Below are 22,835 nucleotides of genomic sequence, written 5' to 3'. Positions count from 1 at the left end.
AAAGCAGACACATCATTAAATTTTACTCTTTTATATCAAAAGGAGTAAATAATTCTTGCACAAAAAAGTGAAAAAGGAATAATATTTTTTCATAGTTAATTGCAAGTTATATTCGTGGATGCAATTGTAAAAAAATGATATTCATCAAGTGCGAAATATGTATAATGAACTTCTTAAATGTTTAAAGCATACAAGGAAAGTTAAAAGTAATATAAATTTTGAATCATATTTTCTATATAATTACGTGCACAAATAACTGTCAATTGGCATACAATATTAAAAATCTTAATAAATCAAAGAATAAAAAATTAAAAATCTTATAGCTGTAGATTTTCAACAAATCTGGAATTTTTAAAATAAAAAGATTTCATTTAGAATTATATAATAATATAATAAAGAATAAAATATATCATAATTATACAATTATCTGATAGAGAAAATCTCTGTATTATAGCATGCTATAAAATTAATATGCCTCCTTAAATAAGTTTTGTTTACAGTTATAAAATCATTAATGCGTAATTATTATCTTCAGTGAAAGGCGTACTCTACCATTATCAACTACATCGATTATGTAATGCAAATTTCAATTATATATCGCATGTTATATTACTTGAATCGTACAAGTCAAATCACAAGTTAATTTAGTGTAATAATCATCCATTAGTAATAAATAAAGATATCTATTTGAAATAACAAAAATATAAAATAGCTTTCAGACCAAAGTCTATTTTATAAATTTATTTTGTATAATTTTATAATTATTTATAAATTACATATATGAATTTTAATTCTGCATTAATATAAATATATATATTTATGCGATAAATATTTTCTGTAAGCAATAATTATTTTTAATATATATTTTTAAATATATTTTTAATATATTTTTTTAATATTAAGAAAAGAATATATTTTTTCTCTCTTAAATACATTAATAAGCGAGGATAAAATTTCGAAGCAAATAAAAAAAGAGATGTCACGCGACACATTCGATCCGAGGGCACCGGTCTACCTTTTCGATTTGGTGAACTTCATCACCGGCTTGGCCGTGTCATTTCTGAGAGGTTCGGCCGATATGGCCTGCCGCTTCAGCCTCGGATTAGAATTGATGGCGTTGGATGCCAAGCTCAGGTCGACAATCTGCCGGAACTTATCGATCTCGTTTTGCAGGTAACGGATCGTGGCATCGCGCTCCTCGAGCGCCTTCTCGAGCATCTCGACGGTCTCGTCGCGACGTCGCAACGCCTCCGTACGCTCGTACAACAATCGTTTCAGGTCACGTATCGAATCCATTCTCTTTTCCCTCCTCTTTTCCCTCTTTCTCTTTCTCTTTCTCTCGTGAAATTCGAACGACACTCCTTCCTTGTCCTTCAATATCGCGCGCAAGCCATACACCGCGAAAATATCACTCCTTCATCTTCCAGCGAAGGTTCTACCAAGGGAAATGTGCAAGAGCAAAGATGGAAATATTCACATATGTCTATCGTATCTAATTCTCGGGCCCCCCAGCCCCCCATTATTTGAACTTAAGATGACAGTGTGATAATATTTATATGAATGATCTAATCTTGGTCGTCAATCTCGAAGCTGATATAGTATTTTTTAGGATTTCGATATAATTAATCAATAGAACTTTGACTATTTTTCAAATATGTTTTCTATATAGGTTCTATTCTCGGTTCCAAAGCAAGATTTATCTACGATTAAATATAAAAAAAAGCAATTAACTCTGAAGACATATCAAGTCCAATTTTTTATTTCATTTTTTATTTTATTTTACTTCATTTAGAATTTATTCGAGTCATAGTATTAATTGAATATTTCTCGGCAGAATTTTCTCGAGAAAAAATGTTAGATTAAAAAAGACTTTAAACAAAAAAACTTTAATTCGAAGAAAATTTAGAAAATTTCTAAACATTAAACATTTAGTAAAATTTAGACAGTTTTAAATCCTAATAGTTAAGATTGAGTTCCATAAATAAAAAAAATCATAAAAAATTCCAGTTTTTTTGTCTCGGACGATTTATTTAATGGAATAAGCAACAAAATATTTTTGCTTTATTTAATAAATTAATTAATAAATCATACTAATCACTACAGAGTTTAAAAAAATGAAATCAATATAATACTAAATTCTTTTTAAATTTAAATTAACGTGTGAATTTTTAAAACAAAAACTTTGGAGATATCTTACTAAATTTTACATTAATTTATAATTTAATAAAAAATATAATAATAATAAAATTAAAAATCTTTGCCAATATATAATATTTTGAAGAAAGGTGGGACTTTGCCAACCCTGTCAATAATAATTCTAAGGAAAGTGGGAGCAAAATTCGAGTTTCTCATCAACAGTCGAAGACGATTCCAAAAGCTAGCCAGATATATTTATTTCTTCAATGTAATAAGCCAAAGTTAGAAGCATCGATTATGTAAGAAGTTGGAAACGAATACGCGTGTTCTTAAAAAAACAAAAAGTATAGTTTAGGAATTTTTTTTTTGACAGAATAAGGGTGCATTGTTCGGAATAAGATTTGGCATTTATAAATGCTTGAAAACTTGAAACAGGTGAAGCTTTCATGCAATTTGACAATAAAATTGCGATTGCAGCAAGACTCTAACGTGAGATTATTAGCAGACTAAAAACATTCACATCTTGGATAATCGTTCGTTTAATGATTCGCTGTCAAGAGTAGCTATATTTAACTACGTGTTTGCAATCATATTGCAATCGAAATACGTGAAGAAAATAATCATTTGCCTTCGGCGCTTTCCGCTTTAGCAGTTCCTCAAGTTCAATATTTCTTTTCGCATAGTTCACATATTTGTTGTATCAAAAAAAATAAAAAAAATATATATAATCTCGTTTTTTATTATACAGATTATTATACAGACAATGCATTTTTTATTATAAAGATTAGTATATAGATAATGCGTTTTTTATTATACAGATTATTATATAGATAATGCAAGAAAAAATGCAAATAAAATGATTCAAGAAAGCTGAATTGGAAATGTACAAATTGATTTATAGATCAATAAAAAAGGCATTTGAGAATTATTTCTTATATATTTAAATTGAATTATTATTTCTTATATATTTAAATTGAATTGAAAAATTAATTAGAAAAAAATATTAAACTTAATTAGGATGAATATAACAATAAGAGCGAATATTTACTCTCCTCAATCTGTTCCAATCAAAGCAATCTATATTACTGACATTCAAAAGCGACGAGTGCATTAATTCACTTTGAATTGTTCCTTTTTCTGTCCCTAAATCATTACCAAAAATTTCACACAAGCCAGACTAAATGATCGAAACGTGCGTTAATATTACTAGAGATATTAGATACAACTTGGTAGCTCTTGATTTATCAAAGACATGTGTCTCATCGCACACAGAATCTCCGTCTCTTCCAGACTTTTTATTGAACGTTGCTCAATTTGGCGCAGACTCCCAGCTTCGTTCAATCTGTTCTAATCAAGCGATCTACAGCATCGAGATCAGTATCAACTCACTAGTGTGTTTCGCGTGACCGCTTGTTACATCAACCGAATCGAGAAGTAAATGTATCGCAAGAAAATCGTACGATATTGAACCAACCGAGGGCTTTTGCAAAGAATCTGTTCCAGACGACCAAGCTTCACGTTCGCACTTTATTTCATTGCATCGATTGCATACGATGTTATTACGCGGAGACGCTTTTATTGCATCATCGATGAAGAAAAAGATGGATTCATCGAGCGAAGAGAGAATTTAGATTAACTCGTTCGTGTGAAGGATCATTTCCTTTCGCAGGTATCATAAACATTAGTTGAACCGTAGTTAACTTCAATTATTGTTCCTGAGAATAATTCATTAAAAATCGCCAGTTTAACGGGACACTCGCTTCGATGCTTTCAACAGGGGATCGCGACCGATGTAATCTCGCTGAACACGAGTCCACCTTTCTACAAGAGTAGAGGACCCATTGTCAGATTTCCACTTGGACACGAGCTAGCATAAGAATCACTCGCGTTCGTAAGCTCGAGATTTGAGTTCACTCGAAATGAAATCACCGAAATCTAATCAGTATTAAAAAGTATTATCCTTGGACTCAATCCTTGAAATCAAATTAGCAATTTTTAAAACGAACGGAAACGGATGTCGCACGAGGAGCGAACTGTCACTCCGAAGTGACACGAGGGAACTGACGATCGAAGAGGAGCACGCGTGCTGAACCAAGTATGTACCCGCTCTTCGGGTTCGCGTGTAGGACCGGCAACGACTAACGATTCTGTAGTACGCGGGTCGGCTATTTTTACGTTTTAATCACGACGACTCTCGCGGCTTCTCCTCGAAACTCCCGCCATCGCGTTCGGCAGTCAATTAAAAAAAAAAGGAGGGAGAGAGAGAGAGAGAGAGAGAGAGAGAAAATTGGCCTCTCCTTTCACCGATCATTTCGATCTTGCGATCGTTGTTTCTGATCATCGTTACTGATCATACGTGCCGATCTAGCCGTGAATATACGTGCGTTTACTATTGTTACGCACTGACAATGGCGTAGGAGGAAAGATCGAAGGACACGACGAAAGAAATTTGTCACTTTGGTTTTTCTTTATTACGAGAAATTTTAAAATTTGACTCTATGTGAGACCCCTTCATTTTTTCAATTTCCTTTTTTTTCATCTTTTCAGCCATATATTTTTTCTTACATCCAAAATTTTAGCAAATTCGTTTTCTGAGATTTCTCTTGGTCGCTAAATTCGAATGTAATGTCAAAATTTTCAATTTCAAAAAATTCAAGATGGTATAAGAAAATTATAAATTTTTTTCTTTAAATTCAAATTCTATGATCAAGAAACTCTCAGAGAAAAAGTTTCAAAAAAATACAATTGTTAGTTTGGATTTAGAAAATATTGTATTTTTTATATAGAATTAATAATAAAAACAATATGGCGGAAAATTCTGAAAAAATTTTGAAAAATACTTTAGAGTGTACTTAATTCGTAAAAAAATTGCCCCTTTAATTCGGTAGATTAGTAGATTAGTAGAAAATGCATTTCTCCATGAAAAAGTATTAATTTTGACTATTTGTTTTTATATATGATATTTTTGCAATTAATAATTAATGACATTATTTTTTTTTTACATTTATTGATATTACTGACATTTATTTCTAGAAACTGTGTAAAAACAAAAAAACTCGGAATTTGTTGTAAAAAAAGTAGTTGAAAGGAAAATTGCAAAAGAAAAGGTGAATCACTGAGCGGTCCATCATGACGCAAAGAATTAATTCGCAGCATTTTAATTAATGATTAAAATTACTTTATATTAACACAATAATAAATAGATATTAAGAATGAGATAAAAGAAAAAGAGAGAGAGATGGGATTTTGTTTCCTAAGATAAGAAATATACAGAAAAATTACAAAGAGATATCTATGTATATTATCTCTATTAATAACGATATATTTTCGATAATGATATATTTTCTTCCCAGATAAATTATTAATAATAATATTTCTTATCTATCTATTAATTAATTATCTATCTATTCTTATTTATTAATAACGATATATTTTCGATAATGATATATTTTCTTCCCAGATAAATTATTAGTAATGATATTTCTTATCTATCTATTAATTAATTATCTATCTATTCTTATTTATTAATAACGATATATTTTCGATAATGATACATTTTCTTCCCAGATAAAAAGATATATGCATTTTTTCTTCAAGATTCTCGAATCCACCCCTTAAAATTAAAGTCCCCTTATTACGCCAGTGCTTACACGCTTTGTCTACTTTTGCGTTGGCGAATGTGCTTGGAGCGATTTATTATGCCTCGTACTCGATGCGTCCTACATACGAAACCGGCCTTTAACCAGGTACGGCCCTGACTACGGCTTCCTTGACTTTGGCACGTTGACGTTAATCGCCAAGAGAAAAAGGTGTCTCTCCGTCTCTCTCACGAGGTGTGAGGAGTGACTCTTTACGGCACGTGTTTCCGTGTGCGATTCTCTAAAGCTTATCATCCACCTATCACCGATTTACGATCCATTCATTCGATGCTTTATTCCCGAAGATTGCGTTTTTACATCGTCGAGAGAACGGTTTGCGCCTTCATTTTTCATCTCAAGCCAACAATCATCGAGTCCGTAAGTCTTACGAATAAAACTGTCTTCGATGACTTCGATTTATATTTAGATATCGCGGAAATCGCGAGTTGATTTTCTGGTCAAAGCTACTCGTAAATTTAACCGGTTTAGATGTAATAACTTGCCGCAAGATGTATTATCAAACACGTATGCATTCAAATGATAATCTGGCTATTGTGCATTCCGCTGACATAAATTGTTAAGAATATTATGAAATCGAAAGAAAAAATCATCGATGGCAGATCATCGCTTTTATTAGCTACGTGGATATTTTTAATTTTATATATTTAAGAAGCTATTCAATATGTATTTGTTTCCGTAAAATATGCACAAAGTTCAATTCAGGCGAGTCTTTTACGATATTGTACTTTATACATTACTTAATATTAAATTCAATAACTTTTTGCTATTATTCAGGTGTATATAATAATAAAATTTTAATATGTATGAAAGATTCTACATTAGCTAATGACTGATAGAGAAAAAGATTTTATATTAGATAATGACTGATAGAGAAAAAAATATTTTTTATTTGCGTCTAGAACTGAAGATTCAATCAAATTCGTTGGGGAAAATGCATTGATATCCGATCAGAGCAGAAAAATACTAAACATGACATAATATTAAACAATAATATATGTATTAATAATATATATAACATATATATAACATATATATAACATACATATATATATATATATATATATATATATATATATATATATAACATATCAAAACGAATCTTACATTCAATTATTTCAAAATATTTTGCTATTTAGATCGTATAATTAATCGTACAATGAATTCTTTTATTATTTCTTAATAATTTTAATGAACTTTTCAATCAAGATGCGCATAATTGATCGAGATCGTAATTCAATTTGCAATGAAAGGATATGATTTATGAAAAATTTCTTCGTCATATCAAATTGAAAGGACAAAATTTCATATCATCGAATCAGTAATTAATTGCGTAATGTTTATTTTTTTAAACTGTTACGAAAAGCGATAGTATTTAATAGAAAAATGAGAACATTGAATTAAATATGCTCATTTATTAAATAAAATGTGAATAATTAGTGAGAATCGCGAATCATTCTTCTCTTGATAACAAGTTTCCTTAATAAAAAACGCACACGTGTGATTATAAATCTTGCCTCGTTTTCACAAACATAGCTATAAATCGCTAGACCCGCATGTATATAAAGTTCGTTTCGCACAATGCATAATTAATTAATCAATTATCAGAAAAGATGACAATTTTTGAAATTTAATTTAATTTAATTTAAATTGTGTGTGTTGTTGTGTGTGTGAGGATCAATGTAAAGTATAATTTATAATTTTTTCATTAATGTTGCATTTAAAATCGTGAAGATTTGTGTGAAGGAATCTTCTTTTGAATCATGTGAAACGAGCTTAAAGCCTCCACATATGCGGGGTCGAGATTATTATGGGGACACTTGAATTATTTAAGTCGCGTATCGAATCCTCAAAAGTCTCTTCGCGCGTTTCTATTTTGCAATCATTATTCTACGTACTCTCTATGCAAAAGCCTCAAGTAGAACAGTGCCGGGACTCCCGTAACTCCTCGAATAATCATGCGAGATTTTACGATAATAAAACTTCGCATGCTTCGTACGAGACATGTTTATTTACAATAAACAAGTATTTCATATATATATATATATATATATATATATATATATATATTTTTTTTTTGCTTTACAAATTACTCTTATATTTGAAAACAAAATATGTTTCTCATAAGTTTATTATTTTTGTACATGTAAAAGTTTTATTTTATTTTAAATTAAAAATTGAAAATTAATTTAATTCTAAAAAAATTAATCATTCTTGAAATTAATTCTATTTTCACAGATTAATACAATTCTAAGAAACATATGTAAAAGAAGAAAAGTATATCTGTATAAATAAAATTTAATTTTAAAAGTGATTAATTTTCTTAGAATAAAATTTTAATTAAACTTTAAATTTAAAATAAAATTTAATTTTTTTTAAATGCACAGAAGAGATAATAAGATCGTGAGTTACTAGTTTCATTTCAAAATATAAGAGTGAATCTATAAAACAAAATTTAAAATAAAAGAAATACATAAAATTTTTTAATATATAAAAATATTTTAAATAATAATAAAAATAAATAATCATATGTAGAAACGACTCAACTAGCGACATACGAAACATACGAATCAGTAGTGTGAGGAATCTTGACTCTGATAAAATGTTTTCAGTTTCTCTCGTTTTTCTCTTTCAAATTTTAACTAATATTTTTTGACATGTGCTAATATCTTGCATTCTTTATCTACAATATCGACCATCTTTATTGAAATTTATACTTGAAAAGGACCACAACCAAATGGTCGAAATGTCATGTTTGAATAATAAAGAATTAATTTGTGCTAGTTGAGTCGTTTCTACATATGATTATTTATACCTTGAATTAATTTACTAGCGAGTTTGTTAACATTGAGAATTTAATAATAAAAATATTTTAATATATCAAATTTTCAAATAAATTTTATTTAATACATATAAAGAATAGAGGAAAGTTTAAATATATTTAAAAATTGTATGAAGTGGATATTTTGATTTGACCTCAAAAATAGATGATTGTTGAAAAATTGCAATAATAAAAAAAATTAATATTTCCAGATATTATCTTTCTCAAATTATCTCTCTCAAAAAGATCGCGAATAGAATTTCAACTATTGTATACCAAAATTGGTGGCGTCATCAAATAATAGTTTATATACTATGATAGGCTATACACATAAGATAAGACATAGATTAAGGCTGACAGAGACTGGCTGAAAAGAAACGGAAAATTGACAAATGGATAACATCAAGTGCATAAATAACGTACTGTATATTAATGCATGGGAAGATGTGAATGCCCTTTGCTAAATCATTACATCTTTCATTTTAAACGAGAGAGAGAGAGAGAGAGAGAGAGAGAGAGAGAGAGATATCCTAATTAATATAATTGTATTAAATAATAAATATAAAATTCAATTTTGATAAAATATGCATAATATACTTATATCCTTTAGAACATGATTTTTCGTTAATAATTTCCTAATTTTTTCATTCCAATGATATTAAGCAGATATTTGTTTACTTCCGTTATGATACACACATGCACACACATACACAGAGCTCTCTGAGGAAGATTTATTCCAACGAATTCGAAAACTCAGAAAATAAAAAAAATATTGTCTCTCCTTCGATTCAAGCTAGTAAAATCGTAACTTAAGTCGAATTGATGTCATATGCGCGTCATATTCGTCTCGAAGTGACAATAAAAGATGTTATTAAATAAATCGTCGCGGAAAAAGTGTCGTTCGTCTCTAAATTTAATTCGAAACGAGAAAGAGAGAATCAACGCGTGCGAATCAAGACGCGAACTATACCTTCAATTATTGCGTTCTGGCCATCGAATTGTGTGATTGATGCTATCAAGTGAATTCATCGATAATTATTGATAAAAACGTAAGCGTTGGTTATTTTTGTCCGACAGTTTATCACTGATAATATTTATAAATATCTCGTTGATGTTAAGTCCGGTTCTTTACTTGATTTAGAGTTCGATGCTCTCGAAAAAATTGGATATCGATTCTTTAAGATTTTTAAGCAATATTGATGGTCATTTTTGCAATTTAATAACATAATAAACAGATGCTTTTTTCGAAGTCGATTTTTTTTAGTGAAAATTTTGAGGTTATTATTTTTTTCTTACTTTTTCATCATATAAATTTAGTGTAATTTTCAAATCAAAAATTTACTAAAGGAAATATTTTTTAATATCGTGTAAGAGTTTTTATTTAAATAAATTGATTGATATATTTTGTTAAAAAATGTATCTTCAATAATAAAATAAAGATAAACAAATGTAAAATAATGAAATAGAAGGACAATAGTGTCATTATAAATAATTATACACGTTTTCACGATAATCAGTTTAGCTTTGATAAGTTATATGAAAAAAATTTTTTTTTATTTTTTACATTTGTTATTTTTTATTTAAATGGAAATATTTTTAAAAAAATTTATGTTTTGCAAAATTAAATAACTAAAATTAAGAATTGAGCTTATACAAAAGATTTCTATCTAAACAAAATAGAGATTCGAAAAAAGCTAAAAATAAACTATAAATAAAAATTAACGTAAATTGAATAGCGTAAACAAAAATCAAAATTACATATAATGATGTAAATAAAGAATATTATGATATGAATTGATGTAAACATTAATATGAACATTATGAATTAATCAACCAAATTTTTCGTCATATTTTTCATCAATTAATTAACAAATAAAAAAAATTAATATTAAAAAATACCTTTTTTAATATTCGTTAAATTCTTATAATTTTTTTTAAAGTATAAACTCCACTTGAAAAAAATAATTGAAATGGATTAACTTTTCATTTTAGCTCCTCAAAATTTAGTTTGTAAAAAGTATTTCTTTTTCAATCTTTTATTTATATAGCTTAAAATTATTAAAATATCTTGAATTTTCGCTAGGGAAAAATCGGCCTTATATTAGTTAGAAATTTGCCATTAAAAAGATATTCAATGGGGAAAGAGAGAAAGAGAGAGATTTTAGATAATTTATATATATATATATATATATATATATATATTTATAAAGAGAGAGAGATTTTTTTATATTACACATTTATTTTTTTTGGAAAATCTCTTTTGATTGCAAATTGATAAGATTCATCACTCTATGTTAATGAAATTTTTATGAAATATTTATTATTATTAATATTTAATAATTCTATATATATCTAAAAAGATTTAAATATAAACATTTAAAAAAATGATATCTCCAACCTTTTAATGGTACAAATGTACAATTTTTAATCTTTTTTCATAATATTTGGAGGACTTTTTTTACTTAATTTTACTCTTTCATTTATTTATTTATTTTTTAATTAATTCTATTCTTTCATTTACTTATTTATTTATTCATTCGTAATTTTATAATTATGTTTATTATAATTTCACAATTATTTTTATAATTATATATTTATTCATAATTTTATAATTATACATATAATCGTATATACATTAAACATATATGTCATATATTAATCATATATTCAATATATTTCAATCAGGTCTTGTTTCTCCTTTCTCGTTTCCAGCAGGATACATACTACATTTCGAGAAATATACCGACCGAGCGACGGGGAAGGCGATCGTTCGAGCAGCAGGTGGATCGGCGACGGAAATGTCAAACGTACGAGAAGGCGCCACCAACCGAGATCAGCTGATGCGAGAGATCGCGAGAGCCGCTCGCCGAAGCGCTAATTCGTCCGAGCTCGTTTCTCGTCGAGCCGGCTTCGCTCTCTCGCTCGGCTTCAGCTTTTCGAAATATCGCCGATGGCCGTGATAGGATCTATTTTTAACCCGCGCCGAGATAAGCGCGGGAGGGACGACGGGTAAAGGAGCCAGAATGAAAAGAGAGCGGAGAAGGGAGAGAGGGGGATGCGGGGAAGGGGGATGCGGGGAAGGGGGATGCGGGGGAAGAGAGGCGAGCAAACTCGCAGCATCAGTAGTGTAACTGCGTGACATTTCCACGTGGCGCGCGAACATCTGTTTCGCTTTAATATAACATCGAGAGATGTGTTAAAAAAAAGATGAAACGCGTAGCTGTTTGAGAAATTAAGTCGCTGTCGGAGGAAAGAAATTTGTTTTCGAACGATATTAAAAATATGCGGTAGCGAATTATGCCACGATTATAATTACACGCGATGTTATTTTTTGTTGGCACGCGAGAGTTATGCTTTGTCAGGTGTCAAATATTTGTTATTATTGTACGCGAAGAAAACATACGCAGCGAAATTTTTCTCTCCCTTGAATTCCTTCCTTGAATTTTTCTTAGCTTAAATACCATATTTTTTTCACTATAATATCATGTATATTGTTGTGAAAACTAAATAAGAGAGGATATATTATCTCCACAAAAATATATATTTTATATCCATTGTTATTTGGATTGGAAGAAATTAAATAAGAGAATCTAAGTTTAATATTTTATCATATTTTCGGTTTTCTGCAAAGACAGGAAAGTGATTTAAAAAATGTCGACATTTGTCGTTAGCAAATGTATAGAGATTTAAGTTGCACTAATGTTAATTGATTAATAATTTACTTGTGATGAAACAAGAATTTTCTTTTATTTAATATATTATTAATATTAATAAATTATTATTAATTATTATTATTATTAATATATCATTATTATTAATTATTATTAATATTAATAAATAAAAATATTAAACATATAGAATATACATATATGTGTATATTAATATATAAAATATCAATTAACTATCTTTGATAAGAGTTAGATGCAACAAACAAAATAAAATATAAGTCTTCTCATAAAAAATTAATATAAAATCATGGACATTTTTTTATGCTAATAAAAGATAATCTTTTTTTATTCCTATTGTTTTGTAAAAACAGGATATTAATAATTCCTGCATTTCAATTTTTATCCAATATTTATGATTCAACATATATGCAATGGATATGTGTAATAAATTGAAAATATTACAGAAAGAAATTACAGATTGAAATTTAATAATTATAAATATTTATAATTATACTGCAAATAATTATAAATATTTATAATTACTTATAAATATTAAAAGGAAAGCTCTCGTTCTTGTTACATCACTGACATCGGGACCGACAAATTCGTTCGTACACCAGAGTCACCATAGAAGAGAAAGAGAGTGAATCAAAGAAGTAATTATACGTGACGTCACCCGACTGGTTTCAACACCCGACCCGACTGCAACGAGTCAAGTCGAGAGCCCGAGTAACAGCAAGTAGGCAGAGAGAGGGCTTTGCAATTAAAGAGATGCGTGGAAGAAATGCAATCTTCTTACAACCGTTCCGTGACGTGCGAGGGGAGGGAGGTAGAGGGAAAGGTGGAGGCGAAAATAGCACCTCCGTCAAACTCTTTATGACCGGTAAATCACCGGTGCGTTAGTGTCGATACAGTTTACGCAGCCATTTAAAACGGACTAATGCGTGAACGCATTAATCATAATAAATCCGACAGCGAGTAGAAAATTAAATAATTATTTCTTTTTAATTATTTGTCGGCGAATGAAATGAGAGAGAGAGAGAGAAATCTACGACATAATTGTCGCAAAATCGAGTCCATTGTTTATATCGCGTTGCACTTCTTATTAAGTCATTAAAAAATCGTTAATATTAATAGAGATAATAATATTACTCGTGTATTAATTAAGTACGTTTAATTACAGATACGCACGTATATTCGTATGTGTATGATTGTATATATACGTACACAAAAAAAATTCTTTTAGATGTGCCGATGAATTAAAAAGATTTTATAAATTTTATAAATATTTATAATATTATTTATAATTTACGTCTCTTGGTACATTCGCTTAAATGGACTTAAATGAAAGCTATGAATATCTGAAAGTGACAGTGATTGATAACGTATATTGCTTATAATTATTGCTTATATTAATTTGTAATTTTAATCATTCATTTTTATAGTTATATTTTTTTATAAAATGACGAAGAATTAGAGAAGCAGAGATGCCAAATAAAAATACGTAATATGTATATATAATTATACATATAATAGACTTGTTTTTGAGAGAATTATATAATTGTCTGTAATTAAAATTAAATTTATCAATTTAATATTTCAGTTGTATTTAATGTATCGATCATACATGCAATTATTGTGCATTAACATTATATGATGACGTTCTAAGAATGCATTTCAAAGCAATTAACACAAGAAAATTATAACTTTGTATTTTATCAATAGCTTTTTTGATCAATTTGATTATATAAATACGACATTTATATAAAAGAAGCAAAAAAACTGCAATGAAGTTAATGATGCAGGACTCGATTCATGGAGAAACAACGTTCAATGTTGCCTTGCTGAATTTGCAGGACAAAATCTAGAAGCAATTAAGACATTTATCTCGAAAATAAATAAATAAAAATAAAAAATAAATAAATAAAAATAATAAAAAATGAATAAATAAAAATAAATAAGAACATATATAAAGAATATTTTTTGGAGTAAAGAAACAGCTTTCTATAAAAAAAATGCAGAAAAATTTTCCTAAGGACGTATTCGAAATTCCGTAACGTGTACAAAGCATCCGATGACTGACAATGAGCCTTATATCGTCACAGTTCAAGTATCGAGCCAAGTATATACGTCTCCTCGCGCATACGAATAATCGACACGATGTATCTCGACGAGGTGATCTCGGGTTTGCATACATATGGATTCTCTGAAGGCAGAATAGCGAATAGAAACCGCGACAAAAGAAATTGTAATTTGAAATCGAATTGTAAATCGCACGCATAAAGGGAGATATTTTCAGATCTCCTGACATTTCGATCACAAGAATTCAAAAATCCCGATGTATGACATAATCGAAGGCTAGTTTATCTACCAATTTCCTGCTCCACTCTCGAATTTATTACCACAAAGTTAATAGGAAATTAAAATACTATTAAATTTTAATATTAAAATGATATGTGAAAGAGAAAGGAGCTTGATTTAATATTGCTGGTACTCTACTTTTCCGAAAAAATATTTGTGTATTTAACAAATTATACGAATATATCAGAATTAATTTCTAATTAATCGCCCAAGAAAATTTCAAAAATGTCAAAAATTTTATAAATACATTAACTATATAAAATAATCAAAAGTAAGATACTTCAATTTGATAAAAAATATTTCCTGAAATATTTTAGTTCTCAATTGCTTGGGCAACAACAATTTTAAAAATAAATAAACAGCTTGAATAATATTAATATTAATATATTTAAAATAACAAAAGATTTAAGCGTTCCAATAAATTCAATCAAAACAAATAATTCGCTAATTTATTAATTTTTAATATCAAAATAGAAGAAACAATTAATTGTATTAATATTTTTGAATAGTTTTTTTAAATAAATAATATGAGTTTTTAATTATTTTTTAAATTTATTTCACGAGGAGTAAATTTGAGTTAGACCAATAAAATCAGCTATAATTTAACATTTAATTATATACATAAATGACATACCTCCATGATTGTTCTATCGTTGCTCAATGTCCCTCTCTTTTTCTCTCCCTAGCCTACTTCTCCTTTCTCGTTTGTCCTTCTTTATTATTACGTCATTTGCCAAAACGTTAATTACGATCAAAATTCGATTAGTAGACTTTATTACGCAAAATTCACGAAGTTCTAATCCACACTGGCACTGACAAATCGCGCGACCCAACCTGAAGTTACGTTAGATTAGAAGTAGGATACACGTGAATGCGAAATGTACTTAATTTTTGACGATTTCTTGTTACGAAACTAATTGTAATAATCGTAAAGAATCATCGCGGTTGATTTCTAGCACTCATCGCGATCGAGAAAACACAATAAATAAAGAACGTGTCGCGAAGCATCTCGCGAGCCAACCCCTCCACCTCCCCCCCGTCCCCCATCGAGTCTCGTCGCGAGAATGACAACAAAAACAAAAAACACCAGCGCGCCATACGTCACAATATTTACACGCGTATTATTACTCGTATATATGCGTATTCATCTCCCTCGAATATTTATACGTCGTTATCTCTCGAAGTGCGATCGCGACAAGTATTAGAAAAATACGAAATGCGATGAGTCCTTACGATTGTTACATTAGCAATAATGAGAGATGATAAAATTGCAATAACATGTGTGCATTTCATATTATTTATGAGCAACAGAGATGGCATTTCGTGAAATTTCTAATTCGCTGAGTGAATCGTACTTTTGTCTAATTATAATTTTCGTCTTGTAAGAGAGTGTCGTGTCAGTGCCATGAAGAACAAATAAACAAGGAGAGAAAGGCCCGAAGATACGAATGTCAGGTAAATTATTATTTTATTATTTTTATTATTTTATTATTTTATTACTTCTGAAATTAATTAATTAATGCTCATCTTGCTCATCTGCAACAATTACTTAATCTAATTAACTTCACATTATTTTGAGATATAAAAGTTTAGAGAGTTGGTGTTGGATCAAATTATATTATATTTACAGAATTGTCTAACAATAAATAAGCATATATGATTTACAATTAATTTAGACATCACGCACTTCTAGGTCTCTGTTAATCTCCACGGCAGGAGAAAAAACTTTAAATATATAATATAATTAAATGTTAATTTATTATTATTCTAATCCCGAATTTATTCGCGAAATAAATCTAAAAAATAATAGAGAACATATTGTTGCGAAAAATAAGCTGTCAATGCAATTAATTAAATTTCAGATTTTGACATTAAAATATTTCTTGATTTATTTGTTCTCTTGAGATATACAGTATCAAATTTATTGCTTATCGCTTAAATTGAAATAATCAAAAAATGTGGAAGTATTTTATTATCGTACAGAAGAATTAAATTCTTTTCTAATATTGGTATTAATATATTTTTTAACCAATTGCTTTCAAGATGTATCAATCAAAAACTTATTTCATGAGCATTAAATACGGGAATGATATAGCTTATTGAGAGCAATTAAATGTTTCAATATCAAATGTTAAAGACAATTAAAATTTTAATATTAAAATTAACAAAAAACAACATTTAAATTTTTTAATCTGTACGGTTTATAAATTATTAAAAAAGGGATACATAAGGATAAAAAAGTTGATTTTTTTTATTTTATCTAATAGCTATCGAAGAATATTTTGATAGATTTTCAAATTTAAAAGGAATCATAAAATTATGAAATATTTAGCAAATAATTTGAGAAATATTTTAATATTAAAATCGTAGGAATGTAAATAATTTGCATTAATTTTCCTTTCTAACGATCTGTGTTGAATTATTTTCAATCATTTTTTAAACTTTGTGGACAATAAAATCGAACTTATTTTAATAAATTGAGAAACATTTCACTAATTCATTAATAATTTGATATCAAATTGATATTAATATAACTTTTAATCATTTTATCATTATGACATTTCGTTAGTACATCTATATGAATTTCATATTTCTTAAATCTGTAGCATCTTTGAGCAATTATTATAATATATTTGTTTATCATTTATAATTCGTTGTAGTAGTAGTCTTCAAAACAAATATGTAAATATAAAACAACCACTTAAATTTTCAACATCAATATTTTCAGATAATCGTTAAAAGAAATAAATTTATGATTATATATAAAGCAACAAATTGATTAATATTAATATTTAGTCTTTAAATATTGCTATTTAATATTTAAATAATACTAAAATATTATATAAATATTTTAACATTTATTTTTTAATATTTTTATATTTTGTTAATATTTTAGTATTTAACATTTAATTTAATTATACCATACAAATTATGGCGAATTCGTTTTTCTCATAATGTTATTAACGGAAGTGATTCTCAGGCCATTTTCCGTCGCAGAAGATAACGAGGCCTCGGCAAAAATCGCTCGTCACTATTTTTTTCCGCGCGACATGTATATCTATATCGATGGATGATCGTTATCCGCGATACTCTGATTATCGCGGTAAAAGATCGATCCGATGATACAACTTACGCAGTCTTCCATACGCACGTGTAAACACACAACGATAGTTCCTGCATCGCGAGCTCTTATCTGTCGTCGTATTTTTTCTTTTTGTTTTCATAATAGCGGGTGTGACCGAGATCTCGCGTGTACCGGGCGAAAACCGGAAGCTCGTTATAACGTGATTCTGCTATCACGCTGAACGTACCAAGATTCCTTAACTTCTATTTTTAGATAAATTGGCCACTTTAAATCCCATTTTCCGTCTGCATTTATTTAAGAACTTGAGAGCTAATTTTATCGATTAAATAAATATATATCTTATCGGGTAAGTAAATATATCTTTTATATTTTAGATGTATATTTTTTGTCTAGTGTATTTATATATTAAAATTTTATATTAATATATATATAAAATATATACTTTTATACTTTTTTTATAAATATATATAAACATGTATTTATATAATATTAATATTTATATTAATATTATATAAATATTATATAACATTAATATAATATTTATATTTATATTAAAAAATATTATATAAATACCATATAATATTTATATTAATATTAATATTTATATAATAAGTATTTATATAATATATTTTATCAATTAAATATATATTTAAATAAAGGAAAAAAAGAATTTAAAATAAAAAGGCACAGGGAAATATATTTCCATGTAAAAAGTCGCGATGCAAAATGAGTTTGGAGGTGACGTGCAGAGATTACAAGAGAACTATTCACGGATCATTTGGCACAGTGTATTTACTTGAGTGAATATATGAATATATGAATGTAACGCGAAACATCTTTGGCATTCTGGAAATGGCTCGTGCCTCTTTCTGCAACGCGTTGCACTGATGCAAACTAGCTCGAATCCGAATGCGCAACGTGCTACGTAGAATGACTATTCCATCTGCAATTACGCAGTAATGCAACGTCCAATGCACACAGTTGGACGATTAACTCGCTGCTAATCGTAAGATTGTTTAAACAACGCGCTAATCTTGCATTGATAATAGGTTCACGTATGTAGGTCGAAGGTGTGTATTTCTGATCAATGCAAATTTTACTCTTTGTTATAATTTGTTTGTTGATAACATTCTAAATCTGATTAATTTCGCTCGATTAAATTTCTCGTGCTATCCAAACGAAAATAAAATAATCTTTTTTTTTTCATGAAGAGGGATACATTTTTTTCGCGAAAAATTGAATGGAAATTAATTAAATTAACTTATTGTTTTTAAATTACGATTAGTTACAATGTAAGGATTCTGTGTCAATGGCAGAAATGGATGAAGATTCAACAAAGATCTTATGAATGAAAACAAAAAACTTTGGAATATGATAATTCAATAGGTGAAAGGAATAAAGCGTGAAGCAACAGGTGTTTTAGGCGCAACAGGTATTTCCAGCATACAACAGGTCTCTTAGACGCAACAAATGTTAGTATCATCCTCTCCACTCCTGCTTTATACATCCTTGATATCAGATTGAAACACTTTTCACGCGATTGATATAATAAAACAAAATGCAAAGCAGATCAAATATCTTCATAATAAAAAAAAAATGTGCGGTATGAAATAAAAATTTGAAACATGTGGAGATTATATTCTCAGAAAAAAAATATAAATTTTCAAAACATAATTTTCTCTTAAATTATTCTCTTTCTGAAGAAAAATAAAAATATAAAATATAAAATTGAAATATGAAAATTGAAAATATAAGATTATCAAAATAATTATATAATAAAAATAATTATATATAATAAAATATTGTATAATAAAAATAATTTTATTTTTATTGATAATTTTATATTTCCAATTTTAATGTAAAATATATAATTGAAATATGAAAATTGAAAATTGAAAATTATCGATAAAAATTATATTTTATTGATAATTTTATATTTTTAATTTGCATATTGCAATTTTATCTTTTTATATTTCTATTTTTTTCAGAGAGTCATTTAGAAAATTATATTTTGTCGTATTTAAAAAATTTGTCATTTCAAATTTTTATTCGATGCCACACATTTTTTTCTATTATAAAGATATTTTATCAGTTTTGCATTTCATTTCAATCGCGTGAAAAGGGTTTGATTTTCAATCATTATATTATATATATATTAATCTAATAATATAATAATGTAATTATATTATATATATTAATATAATATAATATAAGATGTATAATAATAAGTTGATAAAATAAAACTTAATTTTATAGATCTAGGCCTCGTTAAAAAAAGTCCAAAATATATTTCATGTATCTCGTTATAAAAAATCGAGAGCGAAGAGAGATTGAGATTACACAACGCGTATCGAAATTTCGAATGCCACTTAATTAATCACGTTCAACCACGCCCTACAGGAACCACCGCACGATAAAAGGAAATCGCAACGCGTGCATTGATCCATCCATAATGAAAGCGCTTGCATAATGAAATGCACCAAGTTTAAAATTAGCACCTGCTGCTGACCTGCGTTTTGATTGTTTCGCGTTCGCGCGTCGAATTTCGATTATCATCGATAAACATCGTTGCTTCGACGACAGTAGATTTTGTTGCTTCTTTAAAAACAGTAGATAAGATAGTTATGTATTCTCGAATTTTTATGTGATACGATAAGATGATAATACATTCCAACAGGTAGCTCAATTATGAAAACATAATGGACATCGTGATAAATAAATAAAAAAAATACATATCTAAAAATATACATATCTAAAAATATACATATCTAAAAAAAATAAAATAAAAAATAACTCTTCTATAAAAAATATGGAGTCAAAATTAGAATAAATCTTAAATATTAAGAAAAATTGTGATAAGTAAATAGAAAAAATATACATATAAGTTTCAGCAAATTATTCTCCCACAAATTTATCATATTTTTTCAGTTAAATCCCTTATAAATATTATCGTAAAGTAATGTAAATTCATAAAAAATTATTCGTTCCTAGAGTTAACATGATGGGTCGTTATTTGTAGAATGCATATGAATATAAAATCGTTTTTTTCGTATATAATATAAATAATATCTATCTAATAATATCTATCTAATAATATCTATCTAATAATATCTATCTAATAATATAAATAATATCTATATAAAAAGTCAAATTATAGTAAAAATAAATATAAAGTAATTTATAGAAATTTAAAAACCACGGGATATTTATTTTCCATAACTTGCATCATTCCATGATAATGTAAAGGCAATAGTCGAGTCACCGAGCAAAGATCTATAATATTTAAATAGATTAACTTTCTAATAAACGAATGCGACACTGTATCCGATTTTTAATCTTCAGAATCACATTTTTTCTTATTTTTGATAAATTTTCTGAAATAAAAGTGCGCGCAATACATTTAAAATTCTTATTCTTGTGCTTATTTATTTCTTGCATTCCATTCAATTTATAATAATTAAAAGTAGTTGAGCTTTTTTTGAGAACCTCAAATACACGAAATTTTAAAATGTATTAGCAACTTTTAGTGTATCTCGATTATGAAAGATATTCGATAATTATTTGAAAAAAAAGTTATAGAACAATAAACGTAAATTTTTAAATAAATTGCATGCCAGAATCAAAACCAATTTTTTATTAAATAGCAATCGTGCGGTAATTTAATAAATTTTATTCATCTAAAGAAAAGGGAAAAGACCAGTCCGCAAAAGATTAAATGTCAGTTGCAAGTTTCTCGTAAGGGAAAACATTATACTGATCTCTCCACCTTTCATGGCGTAACCTATAGGTCTACTGCCTTCGAACATGCGGAATGCAAATCCCCGCCGAACATTTATTAGCGCCGGCTTCAATATTTGCGTCGCGCGCGCGCGCACATGTGTGTGTGTGTTAATATTTAAGCACCTACGCGCGTATCAAGTCGCGTGTACACCTGATAAATAAAACAGAATTATCATAGGCGTCAATAAATCGAACACAATTGAAATAAATATTGAAATAATATGAAACAAAAGTAGAGAAAATTGCGAAATTATTCTCCTTTTTTTCTGATTTCATTGTATTAAACTTTTTCTTTTTTGGAGAAACTAAAAATAAAATCCGTAGGCATGGCCGGAATATCGATAGACATAATTAATATACGGCATTATATTATTCTTTTTTTTCTTTTTACTTTAATATACATTCGTGCTGATTTAAATTCAGTCTTGTTTGTACGCGAATTTATATTGTGTGTGTCTTGTAATTTGATATTATTGAGATTTTACAAAGTACATGTCGAATTGATTCGAAATCATAAGAAATTATGATATTAAATCAGTAAAAAGTTTTATAATATAATTACTAATATAATAAATAATTATATAATTAATAATTGAGACTTAAAGGACTTTGGCGTATCTCAATCTTTAGCAAATAAATCGCAAAATTTCATTTTTTAATTATTTTTGAATCGTATCTTAAAAATAATTTCCACAAATTTTTAATTAGAGATCTAATAAGAGATATTTAATTATTCAATCAAAGGCATTTAATTGTAACAATAGAAGAAAATTATCTCAATCAATTTATCTCTAAACTATCAAAAAGACCCGTTAGAAAAATATGTAATCGGTTACCCGAGCAAAAAAATATTAGTTACAATTCAGCAAAAGTGTAATTTCGTGAAGGTAAAGGATGTCCGAAAATAAATATAAATTGTTAATGATACTAGCGACGACGAATTAAAAAAAAGATGTTTAAAAAAAAACGATCTCAAAGTCGGTGAGTTCAATCAATGGACAAGGATCACTTTTGCATACTCGTAATAATAAAGAAATTGTTGCCGAAATTATAACAACTTTTTTCATCGTTAATTAACGCGCGAAATTAGTCGCAAATTTTGATAAACCTAACTTTGTATAAATCTGATCTAACTTTATAAAACATACAAATCAAATCGATCTATGATTTATAGATTCATCTCACCTTCGATGCTATAATTAGTAAGATGTATTTTTTTGCATTCGTATAAAGTGATTGTAAATTGATACAAAAAAAAAATGAACCGCTTAATGTTTTCGTCTCTGAAAAATCGCCGAAAAGGAAAATATCTTGCACACCCTGTATAC

The 22,835-nt window shown here is 27.9% G+C and overlaps 1 protein-coding gene across 2 annotated transcripts in view; it reads right to left on the bottom strand.

The window, feature by feature from the left end:
* The window catches only part of LOC105255628 (cGMP-dependent protein kinase, isozyme 2 forms cD4/T1/T3A/T3B), a 41,652-nt gene that overhangs the window by 16,989 nt on the left and 1,828 nt on the right, over positions 1-22,835 (bottom strand). The window contains exons 1-2 of one of the 2 annotated variants that reach the window (XM_020028904.2): positions 3,611-4,196; positions 1,016-1,435 (exon numbers count right to left, since the gene is read on the bottom strand). The exons of the other annotated variant lie outside the window; for it this stretch is intronic. Coding sequence (XP_019884463.1) covers positions 1,016-1,296 — 281 coding nt within the window. The 5' untranslated portion in view covers positions 1,297-1,435; positions 3,611-4,196. Of the gene's footprint in view, positions 1-1,015; positions 1,436-3,610; positions 4,197-22,835 lie in introns of those variants that run through there. 2 annotated transcript variants of the gene reach the window in all.

Source organism: Camponotus floridanus, unplaced genomic scaffold (genome assembly GCF_003227725.1).
Source record: "Camponotus floridanus strain SB8 unplaced genomic scaffold, Cflo_v7.5 scaffold64, whole genome shotgun sequence".
NCBI lineage: Eukaryota > Metazoa > Arthropoda > Insecta > Hymenoptera > Formicidae > Camponotus > Camponotus floridanus.
Note: the sequence above shows the minus strand (reverse complement) of the source record. Positions and strands in the feature narration are given on the sequence as shown.